Source organism: Panulirus ornatus, chromosome 21 (assembly GCF_036320965.1).
Source record: "Panulirus ornatus isolate Po-2019 chromosome 21, ASM3632096v1, whole genome shotgun sequence".
Taxonomy (NCBI): Eukaryota; Metazoa; Arthropoda; class Malacostraca; order Decapoda; family Palinuridae; genus Panulirus; species Panulirus ornatus.
Window position 1 is genome coordinate 32,062,964 of NC_092244.1, and position 26,883 is coordinate 32,089,846.

The 26,883-nt window shown below is 39.7% G+C and overlaps 1 protein-coding gene across 5 annotated transcripts in view; it reads left to right on the forward strand.

Annotated features, from left to right (window-relative positions):
- Positions 1-26,883, forward strand: part of LOC139756448 (tubulin alpha-1 chain-like) — a 225,593-nt gene that overhangs the window by 162,317 nt on the left and 36,393 nt on the right. Inside the window, exons 9-11 of one of the 5 annotated variants that reach the window (XR_011714346.1) lie at positions 7,229-7,418; positions 21,135-21,290; positions 23,465-26,607. Coding sequence is in view for 2 of the 5 variants with exons in the window: in XM_071675904.1 (XP_071532005.1) it covers positions 7,229-7,418; positions 23,465-23,535 (261 nt within the window). In the remaining 3 variants the exon portion in view is untranslated. Of the gene's footprint in view, positions 1-7,228; positions 7,419-21,134; positions 21,291-23,464; positions 26,608-26,883 lie in introns of those variants that run through there. The other 4 variants (XR_011714347.1, XR_011714345.1, XM_071675904.1 and 1 more) reach the window with 4 other exon arrangements.

The window sequence follows — 26,883 nt, forward strand, 5'->3', positions numbered from 1 at the left end:
AGTGAAAGTGGATGGAGAGAGATGGGTGATTATTGGTGCATATGCACCTCGGCATGAGAAGTAAGATCATGAGAGGCAAGTGTTTTGGGAGCAGTTGAGTGAGTGTGTTAGTAGTTTTGATGCATGAGACCGGATTATAGTGATGTGTGATTTGAATGCAAAGGTGAGTAATGTGGCAGTTGAGGGAATAACTGGTGTACATGGGGTGTTCAGTGTTGTAAATGGAAATGGTGAAGAGCTTGTAGATTTATGTGCTGAAAAAGAACTGGTGATTAGGAATACCTGGTTTAAAAAGAGAGATATACATAAGTATACGTATGTAAGTAGGAGAGATGGCCAGAGAGCATTATTGGATTACATGTTAATTGATAGGCACGTGCGAAAGAGAGACTTTTGGATGTTAATGTGCTGAGAGGTGCAACTGGAGGGATTTCTGATCATTATCTTGTGGAGGCAAAGGTGAAGATTTGTAGATGTTTTCAGAAAAGAAAAAAGAATGTTGGGGTGAAAAGAGTGGTGAGAGTAAGTGAGCTTGGGAAGGAGACTTGTGTGAGGAAGTACCAGGAGACTCTGAGTACAGAATGAAAAAGGTGAGAAGAAAGGACGTAAGGGGAGTGGGGGAGGAATGGGATGTATTTAGGGAAGCAGTGATGGCTTGTGCAAAAGATGCTTTTGGCATGAGAAGCGTGGGAGGTGGGCAGATTAGAAAGGGTAGTGAGTGGTGGGATGAAGAAGTAAGATGGTAGTGAAAGAGAAGAGAGAGGCATTTGGATGATTTTTGCAGGGAAATAATGCAGATGAGTGGGAGATGTATAAAAGAAGGATCAGGAGGTCAAGAGAAAGGTGCAAGAGTTGAAAAAGAAGGCAAATGTGAGTTGGGGTGAGAGAGTATCATTAAATTTTAGGGAGAATAAGATGTTTTGGAAGGAGGTAAATAAAGTGCGTAAGACAAGGGAACAAATGGTAACTTCAGTGAAGGGGACTAATGGGGAGGTGATAACAAGTAGTTGTGGTGTGAGAAGGGGATGGAGTAAGTATTTTGAAGGCTTGTTGAATGCGTTTGATGATAGAGTGTCAGATATAGGGTGTTTTGGTCGAGGTGGTTTGCATGGTGAGAGGGTTAGGGAGAATGATTTGGTAAACAGAGAAGAGGTAGTAAAAGCTTTGCGGAAGATGAAAGCCGGCAAGGCAGTGGGTTTGGATGGTATTGCAGTGGAATTTATTAAAAAAGGGGATGACTGTATTGTTGACTGGTTGTTAAGATTATTTAATGCATACATGACTCATTGTGAGGTGCCTGAGGATTGGCAGAATGCTTGCATAGTGCCATTGTACAAAGGCAAAGGGGATAAAAGTGAGTGCTCAAATTACAGAGGTATAAGTTTGTTGAGTATTCCTGGGAAATTATATGGGAGGGTATTGATTGAGAAGGTGAAGGCAGGTACACAGCATCAGATTGAGGAAGAGCAGTGTGGTTTCAGAAGTGGTGCATGAGGTGCATGAGGATAGGCGGAATGCTTGCATAGTGCAATTGTACGAAGGCAAAGGGGATAAAAGTGAGTGCTCAAGTTACAGAGGTATACATTTGTTGAGTATTCCTGGGAAATTATATGTGAGGGTATTGATTGAGAGGATGAAGGCATGTACAGAGCAGCAGATTAGGGAAGAGCAGTGTGGTTTCAGAAGTAGTAGAGGATGTGTGTATCAGGTGTTTGCTTTGAAGAATGTATGTGAGAAATACTTAGAAAAGCAAATGGATTTGTATGTAGCATTTATGGATCTGGAGAAGGCATATGATAGAGTTGATAGAGATGCTCTGTGGAAGGTATGAAGAATATATGGCAAGGGAGGCAAGTTGTTAGAGGCAGTGAAAAGTTTTTATTGAGGATGTAAGGCTTGTGTGCGTGTAAGAAGAGTGGAAAGTGATTGGTTCTCAGTGTATGTTGGTTTGCGGCAGGGGTTTGTGCTGTCTCCATGGTTGTTTAATTTGTTTATGGATGGGGCTGTTAGGGAGGTGAATGCAAGAGTTTTGGAAGGAGTGGCAAGTATGCAGTCTGTTGTGGATGAGAGAGCTTTGGAAGTGAGTCAGTTGTTGTTTGCTGATGATACAGCACTTGTGGCTGATTCGGGTGAGAAACTGCAGAAGCTGGTGACTGACTTTGGTAAAGTGTGTGAAAGAAGAAATCTGAGAGTAAATGTGAATAAGAGCAAGGTTATCAGGTACAATAGGGTTGAGGGACAAGTCAGTTGGGAGGTAAGTTTGAATGGAGAAAAACTGGAGGAAGAGAAGTGTTTTAGATATCTGGGAGTGGATTTGGCAGTGGATGGAACCATGGAAACGGAAGTGAATCATAGAGTGGGGGAGGAGGCAAAAGTTCTGGAAGCGTTGAAGAATGTGTGGAAGTCGAGAACGTTATCTTGGAAAGCAAAAATGGGTATGTTTGAAGGAATAGTGGCTCCAACAATGTTAGATGGTTGTGAGGCATGGGCTATAGATAGAGTTGTGCGGAGGAGGGTGGATGTGCTGGAAATGAGATGTTTCAGGACAATATATGGTGTGAGGTGGTTTGATCGAGTAAGTAATGATAGGGTAAGAGAGATGTGTGGTGATAAAAAGAGTGTAGTTGAGAGAGCAGAAGAGGGTGTTTTGAAATGGGTTGGTCACATGGAGAGAATGAGTGAGGAAAGATTGACCAAGAGGATATATGTGTAAGAGGTGGAGGGAACGAGGAGAAGTGGGAGACCAAATTGGCGGTGGAAAGATGGAGTGAAAAAGATTTTGAGTGATCGGGGCCTGAACATGCAGGAGTGTGAAAAACGTGCAAGGAATAGAGTGAATTGGAACGATGTGGTGGACCGGTGTTGACGTGCTGTCAATGGATTGAATCAGGGCATGTGAAGCGTCTGGGGTAAACCATGGAAAGCTGTGTAGGTATGTATATTTGCGTGTGTGGACGTATGTATATACATGTGTATGGGGGTGGGTTGGGCCATTTCTTTCATCTTTCCTTGCGCTACCTCGCAAATGCGGGAGACAGCGACAAAGCAAAAAAAAAAGAAAAGTATGAATTATGTACATGAGTATGTATATGTCTGTGTGTATATATATATGTATACATTGATATGCATAAGTATGTATATTTGTGTGTGTGGATGTGTATGTATATACATGTGTATGTGGGTGGGGTGGGCCATTTTTTCATCTGTTTCCTTGCACTACCTTTCTAACGTGGGAGACAGCGACAAAGCAAAAAATGATAATAATCTATGTTAGTACTACTTTGACTGTGCCAGTAAATTCTGGTGTCATGTGATTGCTATTTATCACTTTCTCACAATTTGTATGATTGCTTTCTAGTGTAAAAACAGAACAAAAAACTTGTACAGGGTTGTTGCTATGTTTTTACCATCCACATTGGGTTGCTCATCTTTGTTTATTAAGGGTCCAATCCCTTTCCTTATATGGTTGTTTACTACTGATATATTGATATATTCTTGTAGGATTTCTATTACTATTGCATGCAATACTCACTTCATAATCTCTCTTGGCTTGCTTGGTAAATCTTTTCATGACCCTCCTAAATTCTTATATTGTGTTGCAATATTTGGGTTACTGTATGATTTCTTAAGCTTGCAGAGTTTATATCTGTGCCGTATAGCTTTTGCAATATCTGAGATATACTATTCAGGCCTGTTATTGGTTTTATTGTTTCTGTCGTGCATGGGAATGAATGTATCTTGTTAGTGCATATACTGACATTTAAAATTGGCCCATAATTCCTCTGGGTATGAACCAATAAGGGTGGGACTCTTCAATGTGCCACTAACCCATTAAAATCCAGCCTTTTGGAGTTAGGAATGAGAATTCTGTTAGTAAGGGAGTTGTTTCTGATGTTTACATCAAATCTAATCATTTTATGGTCAGAAGTACCTAGATGTTCTCCAACATGGGTATTAGTTTCTAAGAACTTCTGGGATGCAAGAACTAAATCAGGTATATTTGTTTCCTTCACCCACTTGATGATGGTATAGTAGAGAAAATTATCTTTGACAAAGTTGATAAGTGTAGCAGATTCACTTTTTACACCTGAGATGGTTCGCCAGCTGATTTCTGGAAGATTAAAATCCCCTAAAATGATCAAGTCTTTATCCTATATTGCTCGTTGTAAACGCTTGTACATGAGTGTCAATATTTGCTGGCTGACTTGGGCATCTATTTGCAATGTTTGTGTAAAGTTTGGAAAATTCTCCAATAATCTGAACACACATGTTCAACAGTGACAGATGTAGTCTAAATTTCTATTGAGTTTAGGTTAAGATTTTACATACAGTGCAATTCCGCCTACTTGACCATTTCTATCCCTTACAAATAATTTGTAATCTGGTAAATTGTACTCGCTAATCAGATTGTTGTTGTTAGTGTTCAGATATGTTTTTGTTAAACTAATGGTATCAATGTGCTCAGTGTTTACCATGCAATACAACTCAGTTATTTTGTTTTGGATGGATCTTATATTCATGTACAGTCCACTTAATTTCTTCATGTGATTTCTGTATGAGACTGGTGGTATGACTTGGTGTCTGGCTACTTCTAGACTTAGGTGTGATGAGCCCACATAGCCCACCCTCTTGTTGTCACTGTCTGATGAGGTGGGTAGGGGACTTGGTCTGACCTTTCTACTTGACTTGTGATGTGACATGTGGATTCAATGAAGGGTTATTAGAATGGATGAATGGTTATGGAAGAATTCATGTTGTGTGCTCTAGGTGGTCCTTGTGCACAGTGTTAGTGTGCAAACAGAAATGTCTGGTAAGGTAGGTTGGTATATGTGGTGGGTTGGGAGTCTGGTTGAAGTGTTGGTTGCAGATGTTGTATTGATGTACTTGGTTTATGAAAAGTTTACCTCAGTGATCGTGGAAGTGAATGTTGAACCAAGCAGGATGTTAGGCTTGAAATTTCCACAAAGATGAGAGTTGGGTGCATTGGGCAGGTTCTGTTGATGGGGATTGCATCTGGGAAGTTGGTTGGTGGTTTGAGTATGTCAGTGTTGAATACATTATGGTTGGTGTTGTGTCGTTTTATTTTTATGGATTATATTTTAAGGGTGTTATTATTGACTGATATGTTTTGTATTCTGAGTGGTGTCTGTGAATAGAGTTTTGTGGTTTGTTTGTTATCTGTCTTTTCATATTGTTGTGTAGTTTTAGAAAGGAGAGACGATGGATCTGGGTGGAAGTCTTTTCTCCTGTATGATATTCTTAGAGAAGGTTGAACATTTTGGTGTGTTTGTTTTTGATATCTGTGGGGTTCATTAGTAAATTGTTTAGTGTGTGATTTGGGTTGCTGCAGAGAAGTATTTTTAGCTTGTGAAAGGGGTTCTTTGTTTAATGCTGTTGCATGTTGGGAGTTTGTCCCAGTAATGTGAGGTTTTGGGAGGATGTTTATTATTTCCATGCATATGGTAGCTGCATGTACAAAGCTCTGAAGAGTTCTTTATATACAGAAGTAATGTGTAGTGGAGGTGGTGCCACTGACTGCAGCTAGAGTGTTAGATGGAGATGTGGTTTTCAACAGTGAGGGTTTACAATGGTAGGCAAATGTACTCTAACAGAGCGGGACAAGGTTGTCGCCACCAGTCTGCGATATCAGCTAGGGGATGATGACAGTGCCTCATTCTCCAATGGCAAGAAACTTTATGCGATTGTACAGAATGTTTAGGTATGACTCAGGATTTAGCGCAGAAGCTGGGGGCAGCTCAAGGATACACTTCACATAACACCAGAGTAAGAACTCCTTTGAGGTAGGAAGCTAATCATCAAGTCCCTTGTTGCTCATCAGCTGGGCAATTCTATGCGCTTTGTAAAGGCTCTGCTCCAAGTTGACTTACATGGGTCATCCTCCCATCTATGGTGCCAGTGCTTGCTGGTGAAGTTCACTCCACCTAGTACCAGACTCTGCTTGCTAATGACTGCAAGTGAAACGTTACCCACAGTAAAGTTGTGTAATTATCAGTGAGTGGAATGAAGAGTATAGTCTTATCAAAGAACTCTAACAGCAAAGAAACCCATCAGTTTTCTGCAACTAATTGTGGTATCGCTTTGTATTTTGTATTTTGTGTCATGCATAATTGCTTCTCAAGCCTTAGTGAGAAGTTTATTTGCTCTATTTGTCCCTGCCATTAGGGACAGATGAAAAGTGGCCTCATTTAAACACATCTACTCTCTAGCTGCCTTGTACATTGTACTGAAATCAGAGCTCACTGACCTTAGCCAAGCCCTGCTGGCTGTTCTATGGTTTCCTTTAACTGCTTCATATGAACTGGTATATTCCCCCTCCCACACACACACACACACACACACACACACACACACACACACACACACACACACACACACACACACACACACTCACCACTTCAATCAAATTCATTTTATCCAGTGCATGCATACCCTCCTGAATGTTCAGGTCCTGATTGCCAAATCCTTACATCTCCCTCTTCACCTCCCACTTCCCCTTTCTTTCTTCACTTTTGAAATCTAGATCCTTTAAGTCAGCCTTTATTTGCTAATCCTCTCCATATATCATGATCAGCTTTCTCTTGGACTGCATTTACTGCCACACTTATCTCTCTCACCCTGCCATTCCTTACACAATCATTCTGGCACACACCACATAAAATCCTCAGGCATTTTATTTCAGACACATTGACCCTCTTCCATTCTTTCGTGTTCAAGGCCCAAGACTTGCATTCTTACAACATTGCTAGGACTAATACATCATCAAACTTGCACAACTTTACTCAAATAGACATTCATCAGTGTACACAGGATCTAAGCCATTTCTCCCACCATGTGACTGACTTCAGTCCCAGTGGTTTCCCCATCTGCCATGTCCATGCCCAGGTACCACTTCTTCCATGTCATCCCTAATCAGACTTAGACCATCTTCTCTCTTCCCCTTGCAGCACATCATTGACTTACTTTTTCTCACATTTATTCTACTCTTCCAAAACTCAGTCATCAGCCTTAGCATGAAGATTTAATGTTTGTCCTTGAATTCACATATTGGTGAGTTATATTTTAACATATTTTGGATGGAAGAGGATAATGAGTAGGTCTAGCTATTGTACCTTCTGAACAGACCATTTTCTAGGTGTTTCAGTTTTCTTTTGCAGAATATATTTATCACACTAGCATTACTCAAATGCATCTCTTTTACCATAAATAGGTGGGAATCAACTATCAGCCACCCACTGTGGTACCAGGAGGTGACCTGGCTAAGGTGGAGCGTGCAGTCTGTGTTCTCTCTAATACTACTGCTATCAAGGATGCTTGGAAACGACTGGACAAAAAGTTTGATTTGATGTACTCTAAGAGGGCCTTTGTACATTGGTATGTCGGAGAGGGCATGGAAGAAGGTAAGTTGCAATTAACCAGTGTGGTTGTTCATACTTTTGTATGTTGTTATGAGTGTATTCGTATATATATGTGTGTGTGTGTGTGGGTGTGTGTGTGTGTGTGTGTGTGTGTGTGTGTGTGTGTGTGTGTGTGTATACAACACCTAATTATACTGAACAGAAGAGAGATCTATGCTTGTAAGGCCCTATGTTTCAAGATTTCTTCTCTATTGCACTTTTTAACTTTGAGTGTATCATCTACATTCATAATCTTATAACTAAATTTATTCCATTCGTGTATGTTAGTTCCATTCATCCACTATTCTGTTACTATAGAACCACCCTTGTACATCTTATCAAAAATTCTTGCTTACTTTGTTGTAATTGATAAGGTAATGTTCAATAAGCTATTTAATTGAACTAGGATATGCTCCTCATGTTTGGTCACTGGAATAAAAGAAACAAAGAACTGCCCGAAAAGGTCCAAAAGAAGGCAACAAACATTGTACCTGTAGTAAGAAAGGTGAGTTCTAGAGAGAGATTGGAGTCTGTAAATTTGTCTTCAGTGGAAAACAGAATTATAGGGAGAGAGTTGATCATGTCTGTAAAATTTCAGAACCAGTTTGAAAATGTTGACAACAAACATTTCTCCATAAAATGCAAAGACATTGCAACAAAAACCCATAACAAGACAGACCAAGAAATCTGATAGTAAAGAGGTAAAACACTGCTTTTTTTTAGTCTTGAGTGGTGGATGAAAGGAATGTGTTGAATTCTGGATTTGTAAGTGCTGATTTTACTTACGTTTAAAAGGTTGTGTGGTAATAGAGGAAGTTCAAGGGATATGGCCCCAAAAGCATAGAACTCCCTCCCTGTAATGCACAAATAGATGATTATTAGATAGTTATATATAACTTAGATACAGAGATACAGGTCTGCTTAGGAACTGTGCCCCTTGCAAAATAACATGAGGAGAAAAGCATTTTAGGGCTAAACATTAAAATTCTCAAGTTTAGAGATAGAAGACAATTTTTGTTGTTTAATTCTCGAGACCACAGCTTTCAGGCAACCTTTCAGAAATGCACAAACGGATTTAAGAAATGTTGGTAGCCACTATTCCTGATAGTTTCATAACTAACCTTACCTGAATGTCTCTTCCACTTACATCATAAAGAAGATGAATTCTTATGGTCTGCTATCAGGGGTAAAACTGATGTGTTTGTTTCATTTGTTCATTTGGAGTAGTTTGGGTTTGTTTCTGTTTTAGTTAAAATGTTTTAGCAAATAAGAAAGCATGCTTTCTTAAAACAGCAGTTGGAGGATTACCTGAAGATTTCCTCATCACCTAATATTTTTCTAAGCTGTTACTTTGAGTTAGTTTAGGTTGGATTAGGTTAGGTTTGTACCCAAATGTACCTCACCCTAACCTAACCTAACCTAACCTAACCTAACCTAACCCAACCTAACCTAACCTAACCTAACCCAACCCAACCCAACCCAACCCAACCTAACTTAAACTAGCCTGAGAAAATATTGGAGGGACTAATCTAAAAGTGATCCCATTTAAACCTACTTTAGTTAAACAGAACACTTTTTAAGATTGCACTATATTCACACCACAATGTGAGACACATGTAATGCAAAATCCATAAAACTCCAAAACCTTGAGATTTCTTAGTCCCATGGATTACAGATTGTATTTCTTTTACCTGTGTAATGATGTTTAATGAATGAGGTTCAGTTTTCACTCTTGAATGCAAGATAAGCACAGGTATATATATATATATATATATATATATATATATATATATATATATATATATATATATATATATATATATATATACATACACATATATATATATATACATATATATATATATATATATATATATATACATATATATATATATATATATATATATATATATATATATATATATATATATATATATATATATATTATTTTTTCTTTTTTATTATACTTTGTCGCTGTCTCCCGCGTTTGCGAGGTAGCGCAAGGAAACAGACGAAAGAAATGGCCCAACCCCGCCCCATACACATGTATATACATACGTCCACACACGCAAATATACATACCTACACAGCTTTCCATGGTTTACCCCAGACGCTTCACATGCCTTGATTCAATCCACTGACAGCACGCAACCCCGGTATACCACATCGCTCCAATTCACTCTATTCCTTGCCCTCCTTTCACCCTCCTGCATGTTCAGGCCCCGATCACACAAAATCTTTTTCACTCCATCTTTCCACCTCCAATTTGGTCTCCCTCTTCTCCTCGTTCCCTCCACCTCCGACACATATATCCTCTTGGTCAATCTTTCCTCACTCATTCTCTCCATGTGTCCAAACCACTTCAAAACACCCTCTTCTGCTCTCTCAACCACGCTCTTTTTACTTCCACACATCTCTCTTACCCTTACGTTACTCACTCGGTCAAACCACCTCACACCACACATTGTCCTCAAACATCTCATTTCCAGCACCTCCATCCTCCTGCGCACAACTCTATCCATAGCCCACGCCTCGCAACCATACAACATTGTTGGAACCACTATTCCTTCAAACATACCCATTTTTGCTTTCCGAGATAATGTTCTCGACTTCCACACATTCTTCAAGGCCCCCAGAATTTTCGCCCCCTCCCCCACCCTATGATCCACTTCCGCTTCCGTGGTTCCATCCGCTGCCAGATCCACTCCCAGATATCTAAAACACTTCACTTCCTCCAGTTTTTCTCCATTCAAACTCACCTCCCAATTGACTTGACCCTCAACCCTACTGTACCTAATAACCTTGCTCTTATTCACATTTACTCTTAACTTTCTTCTTCCACACACTTTACCAAACTCAGTCACCAGCTTCTGCAGTTTCTCACATGAATCAGCCACCAGCGCTGTATCCCAAGCTCTCTCATCCCCAACAGACTTCATACTTGCCCCTCTTTCCAAAACTCTTGCATTTACCTCCCTAACAACCCCATCCATAAATAAATTAAACAACCATGGAGACATCACACACCCCTGCCGCAAACCTACATTCACTGAGAACCAATCACTTTCCTCTCTTCCTACACGTACACATGCCTTACATCCTCGATAAAAACTTTTCACTGCTTCTAACAACTTGCCTCCCACACCATATATTCTTAATACCTTCCACAGAGCATCTCTATCAACTCTATCATATGCCTTCTCCAGATCCATAAATGCTACATACAAATCCATTTGCTTTTCTAAGTATTTCTCACATACATTCTTCAAAGCAAACACCTGATCCACACATCCTCTACCACTTCTGAAACCACACTGCTCTTCCCCAATCTGATGCTTTGTACATGCCTTCACCCTCTCAATCAATACCCTCCCATATAATTTACCAGGAATACTCAACAAACTTATACCTCTGTAATTTGAGCACTCACTCTTATCCCCTTTGCCTTTGTACAATGGCACTATGCACGCATTCCGCCAATCCTCAGGCACCTCACCATGAGTCATACATACATTAAATAACCTTACCAACCAGTCAACAATACAGTCACCCCCTTTTTTAATAAATTCCACAGCAATACCATCCAAACCTGCTGCCTTGCCGGCTTTCATCTTCGCAAAGCTTTCACTACCTCTTCTCTGTTTACCAAATCATTTTCCCTAACCCTCTCACTTTGCACACCACCTCGACCAAAACACCCTATATCTGCCACTCTATCATCAAACACATTCAACAAACCTTCAAAATACTCACTCCATCTCCTTCTCACATCACCACTACTTGATATCACCTCCCCATTTGCGCCCTTCACTGAAGTTCCCATTTGCTCCCTTGTCTTACGCACTTTATTTACCTCCTTCCAGAACATCTTTTTATTCTCCCTAAAATTTAATGATACTCTCTCACCCCAACTCTCATTTGCCCTTTTTTTCACCTCTTGCACCTTTCTCTTGACCTCCTGTCTCTTTCTTTTGTACATCTCCCACTCAGTTGCATTTTTTCCCTGCAAAAATCATCCAAATCCCTCTCTTCTCTTTCACTAATACTCTTACTTCTTCATCCCACCACTCACTACCTTTTCTAATCAACCCACCTCCCACTCTTCTCATGCCACAAGCATCTTTTGCGCAATCCATCACTGATTCCCTAAATACATCCCATTCCTCCCCCACTCCCCTTACTTCCATTGTTATCACCTTTTTCCATTCTGTACTCATTCTCTCCTGGTACTTCCTCACACAGGTCTCCTTCCCAATCTCACTTACTCTCACCACCCTCTTCACCCCAACATTCACTCTTCTTTTCTGAAAACCCATACAAATCAATACCTTAGCCTCCACAAGATAATGATCAGACATCCCTCCAGTTGCACCTCTCAGCACATTAACATCCAAAAGTCTCTCTTTCGCACGCCTGTCAATTAACACGTAATCCAATAACGCTCTCTGGCCATCTCTCCTACTTACATAAGTATACTTATGTATATCTCGCTTTTTAAACCAGGTATTCCCAATCATCAGTCCTTTTTCAGCACATAAATCTACAAGCTCTTCACCATTTCCATTTACAACACTGAACACCCCATGTATACCAATTATTCCCTCAACTGCCACATTACTCACCTTTGCATTCAAATCACCCATCACTATAACCCGGTCTCGTGCATCAAAACCACTAACACACTCATTCAGCTGCTCCCAAAACACTTGCCTCTCATGATCTTTCTTCTCATGCCGAGGTGCATATGCACCAATAATCACCCATCTCTCTCCATCAACTTTCAGTTTTACCCATATTAATGGAGAATTTACTTTCTTACATTCTATCACATACTCCCACAACTCCTGTTTCAGGAGTATTGCTACTCCTTCCCTTGCTCTTGTCCTCTCACTAACCCCTGACTTTACTCCCCAGACATTCCCAAACCACTCTTCCCCTTTACCCTTGAGCTTCGTTTCACTCAGAGCCAAAACATCCAGGTTCCTTTCCTCAAACATACTACCTATCTCTCCTTTTTTCACATCTTGGTTACATCCACACACATTTAGGCACCCCACTCTGAGCCTTCGAGGAGGATGAGTACTCCCCGCGTGACTCCTTCTTCTGTTTCCCATTTTATATATATATATATATATATATATATATATATATATATATATATATATATATATATATATATATATATATTCCTCACATGTAGTAGAAGGCGACTAGAGGGGATAGGAGCGGGGGGCCAGAAATCCTCCCCTCCTTGTATTTTAACTTTCTAAAAGGGGAAACAGAAGGAGTCACGCGGGGAGTGCTCATCCTCCTCGTAGACTCAGATTGGGGTGTCTAAATGTGTGTGGATGTAACCAAGATGTGAAAAAAGGAGAGATAGTAGTATGTTTGAGGAAAGGAACCTGGATGTTTTGGCTCTGAGTGAAACGAAGCTTAAGGGTAAAGGGGAAGAGTGGTTTGGGAATGTCTTGGGAGTAAAGTCAGGGGGTTAGTGAGAGGACAAGAGCAAGGGAAGAAGTAGCAGTACTCCTGAAACAGGAGTTGTGGGAGTATGTGATAGAATGTAAGAAAGTAAACTATAGATTCATATGGGTAAAACTGAAAGTTGATGGAGAGAGATGGGTGATTATTGGTGCATATGCACCTCGGCATGAGAAGAAAGATCATGAGAGGCAAGTGTTTTGGGAGCAGCTGAATGAGTGTGTTAGTGGTTTTGATGCACAAGACCAGGTTATAGTGATGGGTGATTTGAATGCAAAGGTGAGTAATGTGGCAGTTGAGGGAATAATTGGTATACATGGGGTGTTCAGTGTTGTAAATGGAAATGGTGAAGAGCTTGTAGATTTATGTGCTGAAAAAAGACTTATGATTGGGAATACCTGGTTTAAAAAGAGAGATATACATAAGTATACGTATGTAAGTAGGAGATGGCCAGAGAGCATTATTGGATTACATGTTAATTGACATGCGGTTGAAAGAGAGACCTTTCGATGTTAGTGTGCTGAGAGGTGCAACTGGAGGGATGTCTGATCATTATCTTGTGGAGGCGAAGATGAAGATTTGTATGGGTTTTCAAAAAAGAAGAGAGAATGTTGGGGTGAAGAGAGTGGTGAGAGTAAGTGAGCTTTGGAAGGAGACTTGTGTGAGGAAGTACCAGGAGAGACTGAGTACAGAATGGAAAAAGGTGAGAACAAAGGAGGTAAGGGGAGTGGGGGAGGAATGGGACGTATTTAGGGAAGCAGTGATGGCTTGTGCAGAAGATGCTTGTAGTATGAGAAGCGTGGGAGGTGGGTTGATTAGAAAGGGTAGTGAGTGGTGGGATGAAGAAGTAAGATTATTAGTGAAAGAGAAGAGAGAGGCATTTGGACAATTTTTGCAGGGAAAAATTGCAAATGAGTGGGAGATGTATAAAAGAAAGAGACAGGAGGTCCAGAGAAAGGTGCAAGAGGTGAAAAAGAGAGCAAATGAGAGTTGGGGTGAGAGAGTATCATTGAATTTTAGGGAGAATAAAAAGATGTTCTGGAAGGAGGTAAATAAAGTGCGTAAGACAAGGGAGCAAATGGGAACTTCAGTGAGGGGGGGGCTAATGGGAGGTGATAACAAGTAGTGGTGATGTGAGAAGGAGATGGAGTGAGTATTTGGAAGGTTTGTTGAATGTGTTTGATGATAGAGTGGCAGATATAGGGTGTTTTGGTCGAGGTGGTGTGCAAAGTGAAAGGGTTAGGGATAATGATTTGGTAAACAGAGAAGAGTTAGTAAAAGCTCTGCGGAAGATGAAAGCCGGCAAGGCAGCAGGTTTGGATGGTATTGCAGTGGAATTTATTAAAAAAGGGGGTGACTGTATTGTTGACAGGTTGGTAAGGTTATTTAATGTATGTATGATTCATGGTGAGGTGCTTGAGGATTGGCGGAGTGCATGCATAGTGCCATTGTACAAAGGCAAGGGGGATAAGAGTGAGTGCTCAAATTACAGAGGTATAAGTTTGTTGAGTATTCCTGGTAAATTATATGGGAGGGTATTGATTGAGAGGGTGAAGGCATGTACAGAGCATCAGATTGGGGAAGAGCAGTGTAGTTTCAGAAGTGGTAGAGGATGTGTGGATCAGGTATTTGCTTTGAAGAATATATGTGAGAAATACTTAGAAAAGCAAATGGATTTGTATGTAGCATTTATGGATCTGGAGGAGGCATATGACAGAGTTAATAGAGATGCTTTGTGGAAGGTATGAAGAATATATGGTGTAGGAGGCAAGTTGTTAGAAGCAGTGAAAAGTTTTTATCGAGGATGTAAGGCATGTGTACATGTAGGAAGAGAGGAAAGTGGTTGGTTCTCAGTGAATGTAGGTTTGCGGCAGGGGTGTGTGATGTCTCCAAGGTTGTATAATTTGTTTATGGATGGTGTTGTTAGGGAGGTGAATGCAAGAGTTTTTGAAAGAGGGGCAAGTATGCAGTCTGTTGTGGATGAGAGAGCTTGGGAAGTGAGTCAGTTGTTGTTCGCTGATGATACAGCACTGGTGGCTAATTCATGTGAGAAACTGCAGAAGCTGGTGACTGAGTTTGGTAAAGTGTGTGAAAGGAGAAAGCTGCGAGGAAATGTGAATAAGAGCAAGGTTATTAGGTACAGCAGGGTTGAGGGACAAGTCAATTGGGAGGTAAGTTTAAATGGAGAAAAACTGGAGGAAGTGAAGTGTTTTAGATATCTGGGAGTGGATCTTGCAGCGAATAGAACCATGGAAGCGTAAGTGAATCATAGGATGGAGGAGGGGGCGAAAATTCTAGGAGCATTGAAGAATGTGTGGAAGTCGAGAACATTATCTCGGAAAGTAAAAATGGGTATGTTTGAAGGAATAGTGGTTCCAACAATTTTATGTGGTTGCGAGGCATGGGCTATAGATAGAGTTGTGCGGAGGAGGGTGGATGTGCTGGAAATGAGATGTTTCAGGACAATATGTGGTGTGAGGTGGTTTGATCGAGTAAGTAATGTAAGGGTAAGAGAGATGTGTGGTACTAAAAAGAGTGTGGTTGAGAGAGCAGAAAAGGGTGTTTTGAAATGGTTTGGTCACATGGAGAGAATGAGTGAGGAAAGATTGACCAAGAGGATATATGTGTAAGAGGTGGAGGGAACGAGGAGAAGTGGGAGACCAAATTGGAGGTGGAAAGATGGAGTGAAAAAGATTTTGAGTGATCGGGGCCTGAACATGCAGGAGGGTGAAAGGCGGGCAAGGAATAGAGTGAATTGGATCGATGTGGTATACCAGGGTCGACGTGCTGTCAATGGATTGAATCAGGGCATGTGAAGCATCTGGGGTAAACCATGGAAAGTTCTGTGGGGCCTGGATGTGGAAAGGGAGCTGTGGTTTCGGGCATTATTACATGACAGCTAGAGACTGAGTGTGAACGAATGGGGCCTTTGTTGTCTTTTCCTAGCGCTACCTCGCACACATGAGGGGGAAGGGGATGTTATTCCATGTGTGGCGAGGTGGCGATGGGAATGAATAAAGGCAGACAGTATGAATTATGTATATGTGTATATATGTAAATATCTGTGTGTATATACATATGTGTACATTGAGATGTATAGGTATGTATATTTGCGTGTGGACGTGTTTGTAAATACATGTGTATGGGGGTGGGTTGGGCCATTTCTTTCGTCTGTTTCCTTGCGCTACCTCGCAAATGCGGGAGACAGCGACAAAGCAAAATAATAATATAATAATATATATATATCCCTGGGGATAGGGGAGAAAGAATACTTCCCACGTATTCCCTGCGTGTTGTAGATGGCGACTAAAAGGGAAGGGAGCGGGGGGCTGGAAATCCTCCCCTCTCGTTTTTTTCTTTATTTTCCGAAAGAAGGGACAGAGAAGGGGGACAGGTGAGGATATTCCCTCAAAGGTCCAGTCCTCTGTTCTTAACGCAACCTCGCTAATGCGGGAGATGGTGAACAGTATGAAAGAAAAAGAAAATATATATATTCATATTTTATATAAATAGATTGGTTCTCAGTGAATGTAGGTTTGCGGCAGGGGTGTGTGATGTCTCCATGGTTGTTTAATTTGTTTATGGATGGGGTTGTTAGGGAGGTAAATGCAAGAGTCTTGGAAAGAGGGGCAAGTATGAGGTCTGTTGGGGATGAGAGAGCTTGGGAAGTGAGTCAGTTGTTGTTCGCTGATGATACAGCGCTGGTGGCGGATTCATGTGAGAAACTGCAGAAGCTGGTGACGGAGTTTGGTAAAGTGTGTGGAAGAAGAAAGTTAAGAGTAAATGTGAATAAGAGCAAGGTTATTAGGTACAGTAGGGTTGAGGGTCAAGTCAATTGGGAGGTGAGTTTGAATGGAGAAAAACTGGAGGAAGTGAAGTGTTTTAGATATCTGGGAGTGGATCTGGCAGCGGATGGAACCATGGAAGCGGAAGTGGATCATAGGGTGGGGGAGGGGGCGAAAATTTTGGGAGCCTTGAAAAATGTGTGGAAGTCGAGAACATTATCCCGGAAAGCAAAAATGGGTATGTTTGAAGGAATAGTAGTTCCAACAATGTTGTATGGTTGCGAGGCGTGGGCTATGGATAGAGTTGTGCGCAGGAGGATGGATGTGCTGGAAATGAGATGTTTGAGGACAATGTGTGGTGTGAGGTGGTTTGATCGAGTAAGTAACGTAAGGGTAAGAGAGATGTGTGGAAATAAAAAGAGCGTGGTTGAGAGAGCAGAAGAGGGTGTTTTGAAATGGTTTGGGCACATGGAGAGAATGAGTGAGGAAAGATTGACCAAGAGGATATATGTGTCGGAGGTGGAGGGAACGAGGAGAAGAGGGAGACCAAATTGGAGGTGGAAAGATGGAGTGAAAAGGATTTTGTGTGATCGGGGCCTGAACATGCAGGAGGGTGAAAGGAGGGCAAGGAATAGAGTGAATTGGAGCGATGTGGTATACAGGGGTTGACGTGCTGTCAGTGGATTGAATCAGGGCATGTGAGGCGTCCGGGGTAAACCATGGAAAGCTGTGTAGGTATGTATGTTTGCGTGTGTGGACGTGTGTATGTACATGTGTATGGGGAGGGTTGGGCCATTTCTTTCGTCTGTTTCCTTGCGCTACCTCGCAAACGCGGGAGACAGCGACAAAGTATAAAAAAAAAAAAAAAAAAAAAAAAAATATATATATATATATATATATATATATATATATATATATATATATATATATATATATATATATATATATATATATATCCCTGGGGATAGGGGAGAAAGAATACTTCCCACGTATTCCCTGCGTGTCATAGAAGGCAACTAAAAGGGAAGGGAGCGGGGGGCTGGAAATCCTCCCCTCTTTTTTTTTTTTTTTTTCCCAAAGGAAGGATCCCAAAGGAAGGAACAGAGAAGGGGGCTGGATGAGGATGTTTCCTCAGAGGCCCAGTCCTCTGTTCTTAACGCTACCTCGCTGATGCGGGAAATGGCGAATAGTATGAAAGAAAGAAAGAAAGATATATATATATATATATATATATATATATATATATATATATATATATATATATATATATATATATAGTAAAAGCTTTGCGGAACATGAAAGCCGGCAAGGCAGCAGGTTTGGATGGTATTGCAGTGGAATTTATTAAAAAAGGGGTGACTGTATTATTGACTGGTTGGTAAGGTTATTTAATGTATTTATGACTCGTGGTGAGGTGCCTGAGGATTGGCGGAATGCGTGCATAGTGCCATTGTGCAAAGGCAAAGGGGATAAGAGTGAGTGCTAAAATTACAGAGGTATAAGTTTGTTGAGTATTCCTGGTAAATTATATGGGAGGGTATTGATTGAGAGGGTGAAGGCATGTACAGAGCAGCAGATTGGGGAAGAGCAGTGTGGTTTCAGAAGTGGTAGAGGATGTGTGGATCAGGTGTTTGCTTTGAAGAATGTATGTGAGAAAAACTTAGAAAAGCAAATGGATTTGTATGTAGCATTTATGGATCTGGAGAAGGCATATGATAGAGTTGATAGAGATGCTCTGTGGAAGGTATTAAGAATATATGGTGTGGGAGGAAAGTTGTTAGAAGCAGTGAAAAGTTTTTATCTAGGATGTAAGGCATGTGTACGTGTAGGAAGAGAGGAAAGTGATTGGTTCTCAGTGAATGTAGGTTTGCGGCAGGGGTGTGTGACGTCTCCGTGGTTGTTTAATTTTTTTATGGATGGGGTTGTTAGGGAGGTAAATGCAAGAGTTTTGTAAAGAGGGACAAGTATGCAGTCTGTTGTGGATGAGAGAGCTTGGGAAGTGAGTCAGTTGTTGTTCGCTGATGATACAGCGCTGGTGGCTGATTCATGTGAGAAACTGCAGAAGCTGGTGACTGAGTTTGGTAAAGTGTGTGAAAGAAGAAAGTTAAGAGTAAATGTGAATAAGAGCAAGGTTATTAGGTACAGTAGGGTTGAGGGTCAAGTCAATTGGGAGGTAAGATTGAATGGAGAAAAACTGGAGGAAGTAAAGTGTTTTAGGTATCTGGGAGTGGATCTGGCAGCAGATGGAACCATGGAAGCGGATGTGGATCATAGGGTGGGGGAGGGGGCAAAAATCCTGGGACCCTTGAAGAATGTGTGGAAGTCGAGAACATTATCTCGGAAAGCAAAAATGGGTATGTTTGATGGAATAGTGGTTCCAACAATGTTGTATGGTTGCAAAGTGTGGGCTATGGATAGAGTTGTGCGCAGGAGGATGGATGTGCTGGAAATGAGATGTTTGAGGACAGTGTGTGGTGTGATGTGGTTTGATCGAGTATGTAACGTAAGGGTAAGAGAGATGTGTGGAAGTAAAAAGAGCGTGGTTGAGAGAGCAGAAGAGGGTGTTTTGAAATGGTTTGGTCACATGGAGAGAATGAGTGAGGAAAGATTGACCAAGAGGATATATGTGTCGGAGGTGGAGGGAACAAGGAGAAGTGTGAGACCAAATTGGAGGTGGAAAGATGGAGTGAAAAAGATTTTGTGTGATCGGGGCCTGAACATGCAGGAGGGTGAAAGGAGGGCAAGGAATAGAGTGAATTGGATCGATACGGTATACCGAGGTTGACGTGCTGTCAATGGATTGAATCAGGGCATGTGAAGCGTCTGGGGTAAACCATGGAAAGCTGTGTAGGTATGTATATTTGCGTGTGTGGACGTATGTATATACATGTGTATGGGGGTGGGTTGGGCCATTTCTTTCGTCTGTTTCCTTGTGCTACCTCGCAAACGCGGGAGACAGCAACAAAGCAAAAAAAAAAAATATATATTCTTGGGGATAGGGGAGAAAGAATACTTCCCACGATTTCCCTGCATGTTGTAGAAGGCGACTGAAAGGGGAGGGAGCGGGGGCTGGAAATCCTTCCCTCTTTTTTTTTTTTTTTCCAAAAGAAGGAACAGAGAAGGGGGCCAGGTAAGGATATTCCCTCAAAGGCCCAGTCCTCTGTTCTTAACACTACCTCGCTAAGACGGGAAATGGCGAATAGTTTGAAAGAAAGATAGAAATATATATATATATGTAAACGTGTGTGTGTTTGTGTATGTGTGTGTGTGTGCCTGTGTCTGTGTTTTTATAGTCCTTTCCCACATGAATGTACCATCTGCAGTTAACACTCAACTCTTCTTCCATACAGTTCATTAATATAAGATTCCTCTGTACATAGAAAACATCTTTATAAATGTTATTAAGTATTTATCATTTTTATGAGATATAGATGAAATGAAAATAATCATATCAATATAAGAATGAAAAAATAATGTTAAAACAATAATGGTGGCAATACTGATATGTTTTCATTGATCATGATGGGGCAGGTTTCTGTGGACTTTTCTTTGGTAAATTAATTTTATGTTGCTCATTTATCATTTTGTGAAAACGATTAAAGCAGCCATGATAAGTAAACTCTGTTTGGGGGGAAATGGCTAAAATTTATGTCAGGCATAAAAGAAGACCAAAACTAGAGTGGAAGAGCAACAATAAGGGATTAGATATGTTGGTGGGGTATGTTGAAGGAGGGATCTTTGACAACAAACCTATATTAAAGATTAAGTACATGATGCCTTGTATTGTAACAGGTCAGCTGGATGTGCATAAGACATGCTATTTATTTTCCTGTAAAGAATTTTCTTTTATATAATTTCATCTAGATTTAATCTGAACATAAAGTCAAAGAATCAACTGTGTACAAAGTGCCATAGATATATCATTTGATTTTGTGTTTTAACGTGAGTCTTAGGATTATGAGCTAAGGTACTGGCATCTTATTTTCTTTTTCACTTCCTTACCTTTTTATTGGAGCCTGTAATCATATAGTAATCCAAATCCCCTGTTCTCTCCCTACCCTGATATGATCATTCCTTTGGTCCTGACTCATCCTCTAAATGAATCCTATGTCATACTTCACTGTTCATAACCTAAACTCCTCTGATATTTTATACTACACCTTCCACAAATCAATATGATTTTTCACCTTTTTTTTCCTTTACTCAATATTTTTTAACCTTAACTCTGTTTTTTCTTACCCTAATGTTATTGGTATTTCCCATGCTTTTGTGGCTTCTTTTACACAACTTATTTCCACTCTCACATATGTCTTCAACATTTTTCAAAAACTATAATTAAACCACACACACCTTTCCGTTTAATTTTCATGTTCATGAATTTCATATCCAATCACTACCCATGATCCCTTTCTCCACAACCACTTCCCCTAAAATCGCCCTTGTGGCAACCCAGGAGAGTTTGCTGAGGCTCGGGAAGACACGGCTGCCTTGGAAATGGACTACTTCGAGGTGGAGTCAAGCTCAGGAGAGCTGGGAGAGGATTCAGACTACTGAGCTCGTCTTCTCCCCTGTCCTCCCTTCTTCGATCCTCCACAAATGTGACCCTCTGGTGAATACAAACAGTGCCCTGCAAACCTCCCTCGCTAGAGTACAATGCCCTTGATTGTTCACGCCCTCACCCACTGACCCACCCACTAATTCACAACTCACTGATGGATGTTCGCGTGCTTATTGTTATTATTCATTAACACCATGGTTTAAGCTAGTCACAGATGCATTTTTCAAAAATCATGCAGAATAATATTTCCTTTCTACTTATGACTCTTATTCACAGTCATCCAACATAAAGCTTCTCATAAGCATATCACAGGCCATATGGACATGAAAGTCAGCTGTTCAGCTATGTGCAATGCCACAGTTTTCAAATATAATTCACAAAATTCTTATTTGCAGCTATTAGAATTACAAGTTTTAACCTCTTTAACATTATGATTTTGTGTCCATGGAATTATTGGTTATCAAAATTGTATATTTGTACATTATAGCTTTGAGAAGCCTTATCAAATATTAACCTGAGCACAGATTACACAATTCATTTTTTTCTGACTTTCTTGTAGAACTGCATTTAATATATCAATATATAATACTTCATTAACAGTATTTAGTTCAGAATAATTCAAAGTTGTCTCCACAGAGGAATTAAGATAGTATGCTTAACTGGATATTCTAATGTCAGAAAGGCAACAATGTTGCTCATATTACTCATGAAGAAATCATCTACATTGTCGGAACTAATGGAGATGAAGTTGGCATCTTTGCATACCATGGAAAATAATTTTTCTCTAGGATAAGACTGCCCCAGTAGATGATGTACAGTAACTTAAGTAGGAGAGAAAAATGCAACATTTCTAGAATTGCTGAGGCCCATGTTTTACAATAATAGAGTGAGCTTGGGTTGAGGGAAAGTTTGAGGGATTTCTGAGGCTATGTGTACCTGATCCACCACATAGGTGAATAGAAGAGTGAAAGAAAAGGTTTACTTTAACAGACAATCCAACATATTCATCAGACTGTCACCATTTGTATCCTGTATCTTTCTATTGCCTTTACCCTCATTAAGACAGCCTCACCTTAAGTACTTACTACAGCAAATATTTCACCTTCAGTACTTATTGCAATATATACCTGTACTTCACCTTCAATACCCACTGCAGCTTCACCTGCAGTACTTACTGCAGTATATACATCACTTTCATTGCCTAATGCAGCTTCATTCCAGTACTTATTGCAACATATACTTCACCTTCAGTATTTACTCTAGCATATACATCACCTTCAGTACTTACTGCAGCATATCTTCACCTTAAATTCATATTGCTGTGTGTACTTTGCCTTCACTATTTACTGCAGTATATACTTCACCTATAGTATTTACTGCACCATATACCTCACCTTCAGTATGTGCTGTGGCATATATCTTCTCTTCTCATTTCCCATTTTCATTTCACATCAAGACATTATCCTTTTCCATAAGTGTCTCAAACTTTACTTATCATTTACATGGAGTAACTACCATCAGTTGTAATCCATTCGTTGTCTTCATTGTCACCTGCTACATGTAATAACCATCAGCAACATCAGCTGCCTTTTTCATTAAGTGCCTCTAGCAATTACTGATTACCACCAAGAACTAGCACCTCCACTTTGAGAATTAACTACTGGATACATCAGTCACCGCAACAACACATTACCCAAGTATGATTTGATATGGTGTCCACGTGAGACATTTAGCACTTCCAAAGCACGGCTTCATTACAGTACAGGTACACCACTGATTTTCCGGCACTTTTGGTTCCAAAGCCTTGCCGGATTAACCATTTTGCCGGACCAGTCATGGTCACATAATAATAATTCATCAACACACCTCTAACCCACTAATTATACATCTCCCATGTGTCTAAGATATACCATGGACTGCTAGAAATTTGAATTAAACAAATATTGAATGTAAATTAAATGAATAAATGAATTACAGGTACTTGTACAATAGTACATTAGCAAAACAAGATTATAGGTATTAATCAAAGAAGATTGAACAAAAATGCAAATTCATTAATTTCTTTATTTACAAAGAATGCTGCAGCACTGCTGCTCCCAAAGTGGTAAATTTTAGACTTTTACTGGAACTGTAAAGCTAATCACAAAGGTCTGGAAGTTGAGGGCAGTCAGAATTACTGTCTGTTTTGTAGTTGATCGTTTCACTTTGGATTTCTGATGTTGCAGGTGAGACATCTGGGGCACTTGAAGTTGAAGCCACAGGATTTACAGATGTACCGGTAGGCTTACTGCTATGAGACACATTCTTCTTTGCTACCTTCTTAAACATTTCATCCAAGCAAAGTTGCTTCATGTGTCTAGATTTTTTCCTGTGTGATTTTTCATGCATCAAATGAAAATTCATTAGTTCTTGTTTCATAAAAAAGATGTTACTCTATCCCTTTGATTGAATCACTTTTCACCTCAATTAACTAATCAATGGAAAGTCTTTCAACTATATCTGTTTTATCTTCATTACTTTCTGTATTTTTATCAGCATTCAGAACAGTGTTTATAATTGATATGGACTGGTTTTACATTGGACACCACGACGACCCTCTCATATGTCTTAGAAGCCATAGCTAGGGTTAAATTTAAGCAGAATAAGCTAAGAACCTCACAGAATTGTGGTATCACCACCAAGTGCAGTGTAAAGACTGTAAATAAGTATGCCCTACACACAACGCCATTTGTGGCCACCCAGTAAACTAGTCTGGTGTCGGCAGTAATTTCAAGTTCCCTCACGTAATTTTTTCCAGACTAAAGGAGGTCCTGAACCATCAGTTGCTGGAATTTCGGTGGTGTACCTGTATTTTGTACCTCATTTGAAAGGGAAATAGTTAATACTGTATGTCACATCAGTGGTGAAACAGATATAGATAATTTCAGTGTGTAACACTTTTGCTTGTGTTCAAAATGCTCATAGAATTTATCAGGATTTCTGCGGTACAATGATAGACTCAACTGTCGCAGAGAAATTATTCATGAGGCATTATCTTAGCACCAATATCTATTTTGTATTTCTTTAGTATGCCTGTAACAAGAAAATATAATGTAACACCATGTAGTTTAACAATTCCTTATATAACTCTGGCTGAACATCCTACAAAACTTTTAAGTTTTAAGGAATTAAGTAATTCCCATTAATTATATACATATATGATGTACTAACGGAATGTTTAGATTATAGCTACCATTACTGCATTTCATATTACATCGTAATGGTTGACAGTGTTCAGCATTTTCTTGCTGACCCAGTGTCAAATGATTATTTTCCTAATATATGTTACCATATATTAGGTATATATGTGTATACCTAATATTTCAGTGCGTTATACATGACAGCTAGAGACTGAGTGTGAACGAATGTGGCCTTTGTTGTCTTTTCCTAGTGCTAACTTGCACGCATGCGGGGAAGGGGGTTGTCAATTTGTGTGTGGCGAGGTGGCAACGGGAATGAATAAGGGCAGACAGTATGAATTTTGTTCATGTGTATATATGTATATGTCTGTGTGTATATATATGTATACGTTGAGTTGTATAGGTATGTATATGTGCTGTGTGTGGGCGTGTATGTATATACATGTGTATGTGGGTGGGTTGGGCCATTCTTTCGTCTGTTTCCTTGTGCTACCTCGCTAATGCGGGAGACAGCGACAAAGTATAATGAATAAACCTAATATGCATATACCTGTATATGTATACATATGTATACGTTGAAATGTATAGGTATGTATATGTGCATGTGTGGACTGGTATGTATATACTTGTGTATGTGGGTGGGTTGGGCCATTCTTTCATCTGTTTCCTTGCGCTACCTCGCTAACGCGGGAGACAGTGACAAAGTATATATAAAGAAACTGTATAATGAACCCACATTTAATTCTATTGTTTGAACGTGAACATTGAAAATGATCTCTAAAACAGGTGAATTTGCAGTGTATGTTTAAATGAAAGATGGGATATGCTATATGTCATAACTATTCTACTCAGACATTTTCCTCTGTCTCCAGGCAAAAGTGACCTCAAACCAGAGTGAGCTGAAGGTGGCCTACTTTCTGTTGGACTTTTTTCTGTTAAATGTGCTTTTTAAATGTTATTAATATTTCATTCATGTCTTTACAGTTAACCTCTCAGAATCATTATTTCTGTAAATGTAAATATATCCAGAAAATATTTGGTATTTATAAGTAAGGTGTTTTGGCAGAACTGGAGCAAGGGCACTTGAGTAACTTACTGGTTTAGATATGAAACTGTGAATTTGGAGAACATGCAGAATCATGTAAGGGGAAGTTGAATCTCATCCCAAGCAAATGTAAAGTAATGAGGATGAGACAAAGTGAAAGGTGTCAATATGGTTATTATGTAGAAAGAAATTGGCTTTAAGACTGTGTGTCAGAGGACTTAGAAGTCAACATCATCACTAACCAGTCACCTGAATCCCAAATTAGGAATGCAGAAACGAGACAAACTGTCTTCTGTTAAATATCAGAATAGCTTTTATGTATATGATTTAGGAAATATTTAGCCAGCTGTTTGTGTCATGCATGAGGCCAAAACTAGAATGTGCTTTCCAGATTTGACAAGGCTTAGTCTGGGATGTGTGTGTGTGTGTATACACTTAGGAATACAGAATTGACACAGTACTTATATGCAAGATTAAGAGATAGAGAAACATGAATGTATAATTCTTTATCCATCTCACAGAAATAGTAATCACACGTGGAGGTTACCTTAATTTTTTTCCTTAAGGTTGATGTCTCTGCTATTTTAACCTTTTAGCTGATTTTGCTGCTTCTTTCCTAATATTTTTAAATTGGCAAAGATTCAGCAACTGTGTAGTCTAAGTGGTCATAAATGCAAAATTATTCTCAATATCATACATATTTCTTTTTGATTAATCCAAATTTTCAGAAAATTTGTGCTGAGTTGCTTACTTGGAAAAGTATCCATTGAAATTGTCTCCACTATACATGTGTTAGCAATAAGTATTGCCTGCCTAAGAATATATGGTTTCTCACTCACTCTATTGGAGAGTTTAACACTGAAATATTAACATTACATTGTCTGACTATAATGCATTATGTTATAAAACTTTACAACTTGCACAAATTAATTTTTCATTTACACAGGTTGATATATTATTTTTTCTGCAACTTTGCACTAAGTGAAACACTGAGATATACTTTTTAATTGCAGCATCCATTCACATGAATGTCTATATCTCACATGAATGTCTATATCACTGCAAATTGCATGGATTGATTCAGCATTCATCTTTGTAACATATAAGTTTATTATGTTCAACTAAACACATATTTTATGAAGGATTAAGGATTTCCTTTAGAAACCAAGATATGAATCTAAATGGAAAATTTGTCTGAAAAATTGACTGTAGGGATGTGAAAGCAATTGCAGAATGTTCATAACAAAACTGCTGCATCACTTGGATAAACAGAAAAAGAGAATATGGTGTTAACAAAATAAATGTACATCTGTTTAGAAATTTTTAAAGGTTAAAACATTCTGCGGCTAAAATTGCTTACTGGTTTGTCAGGGTACACCTGAGGAATCTCTCTCCTCTACACATTTTCATGAACGATAAT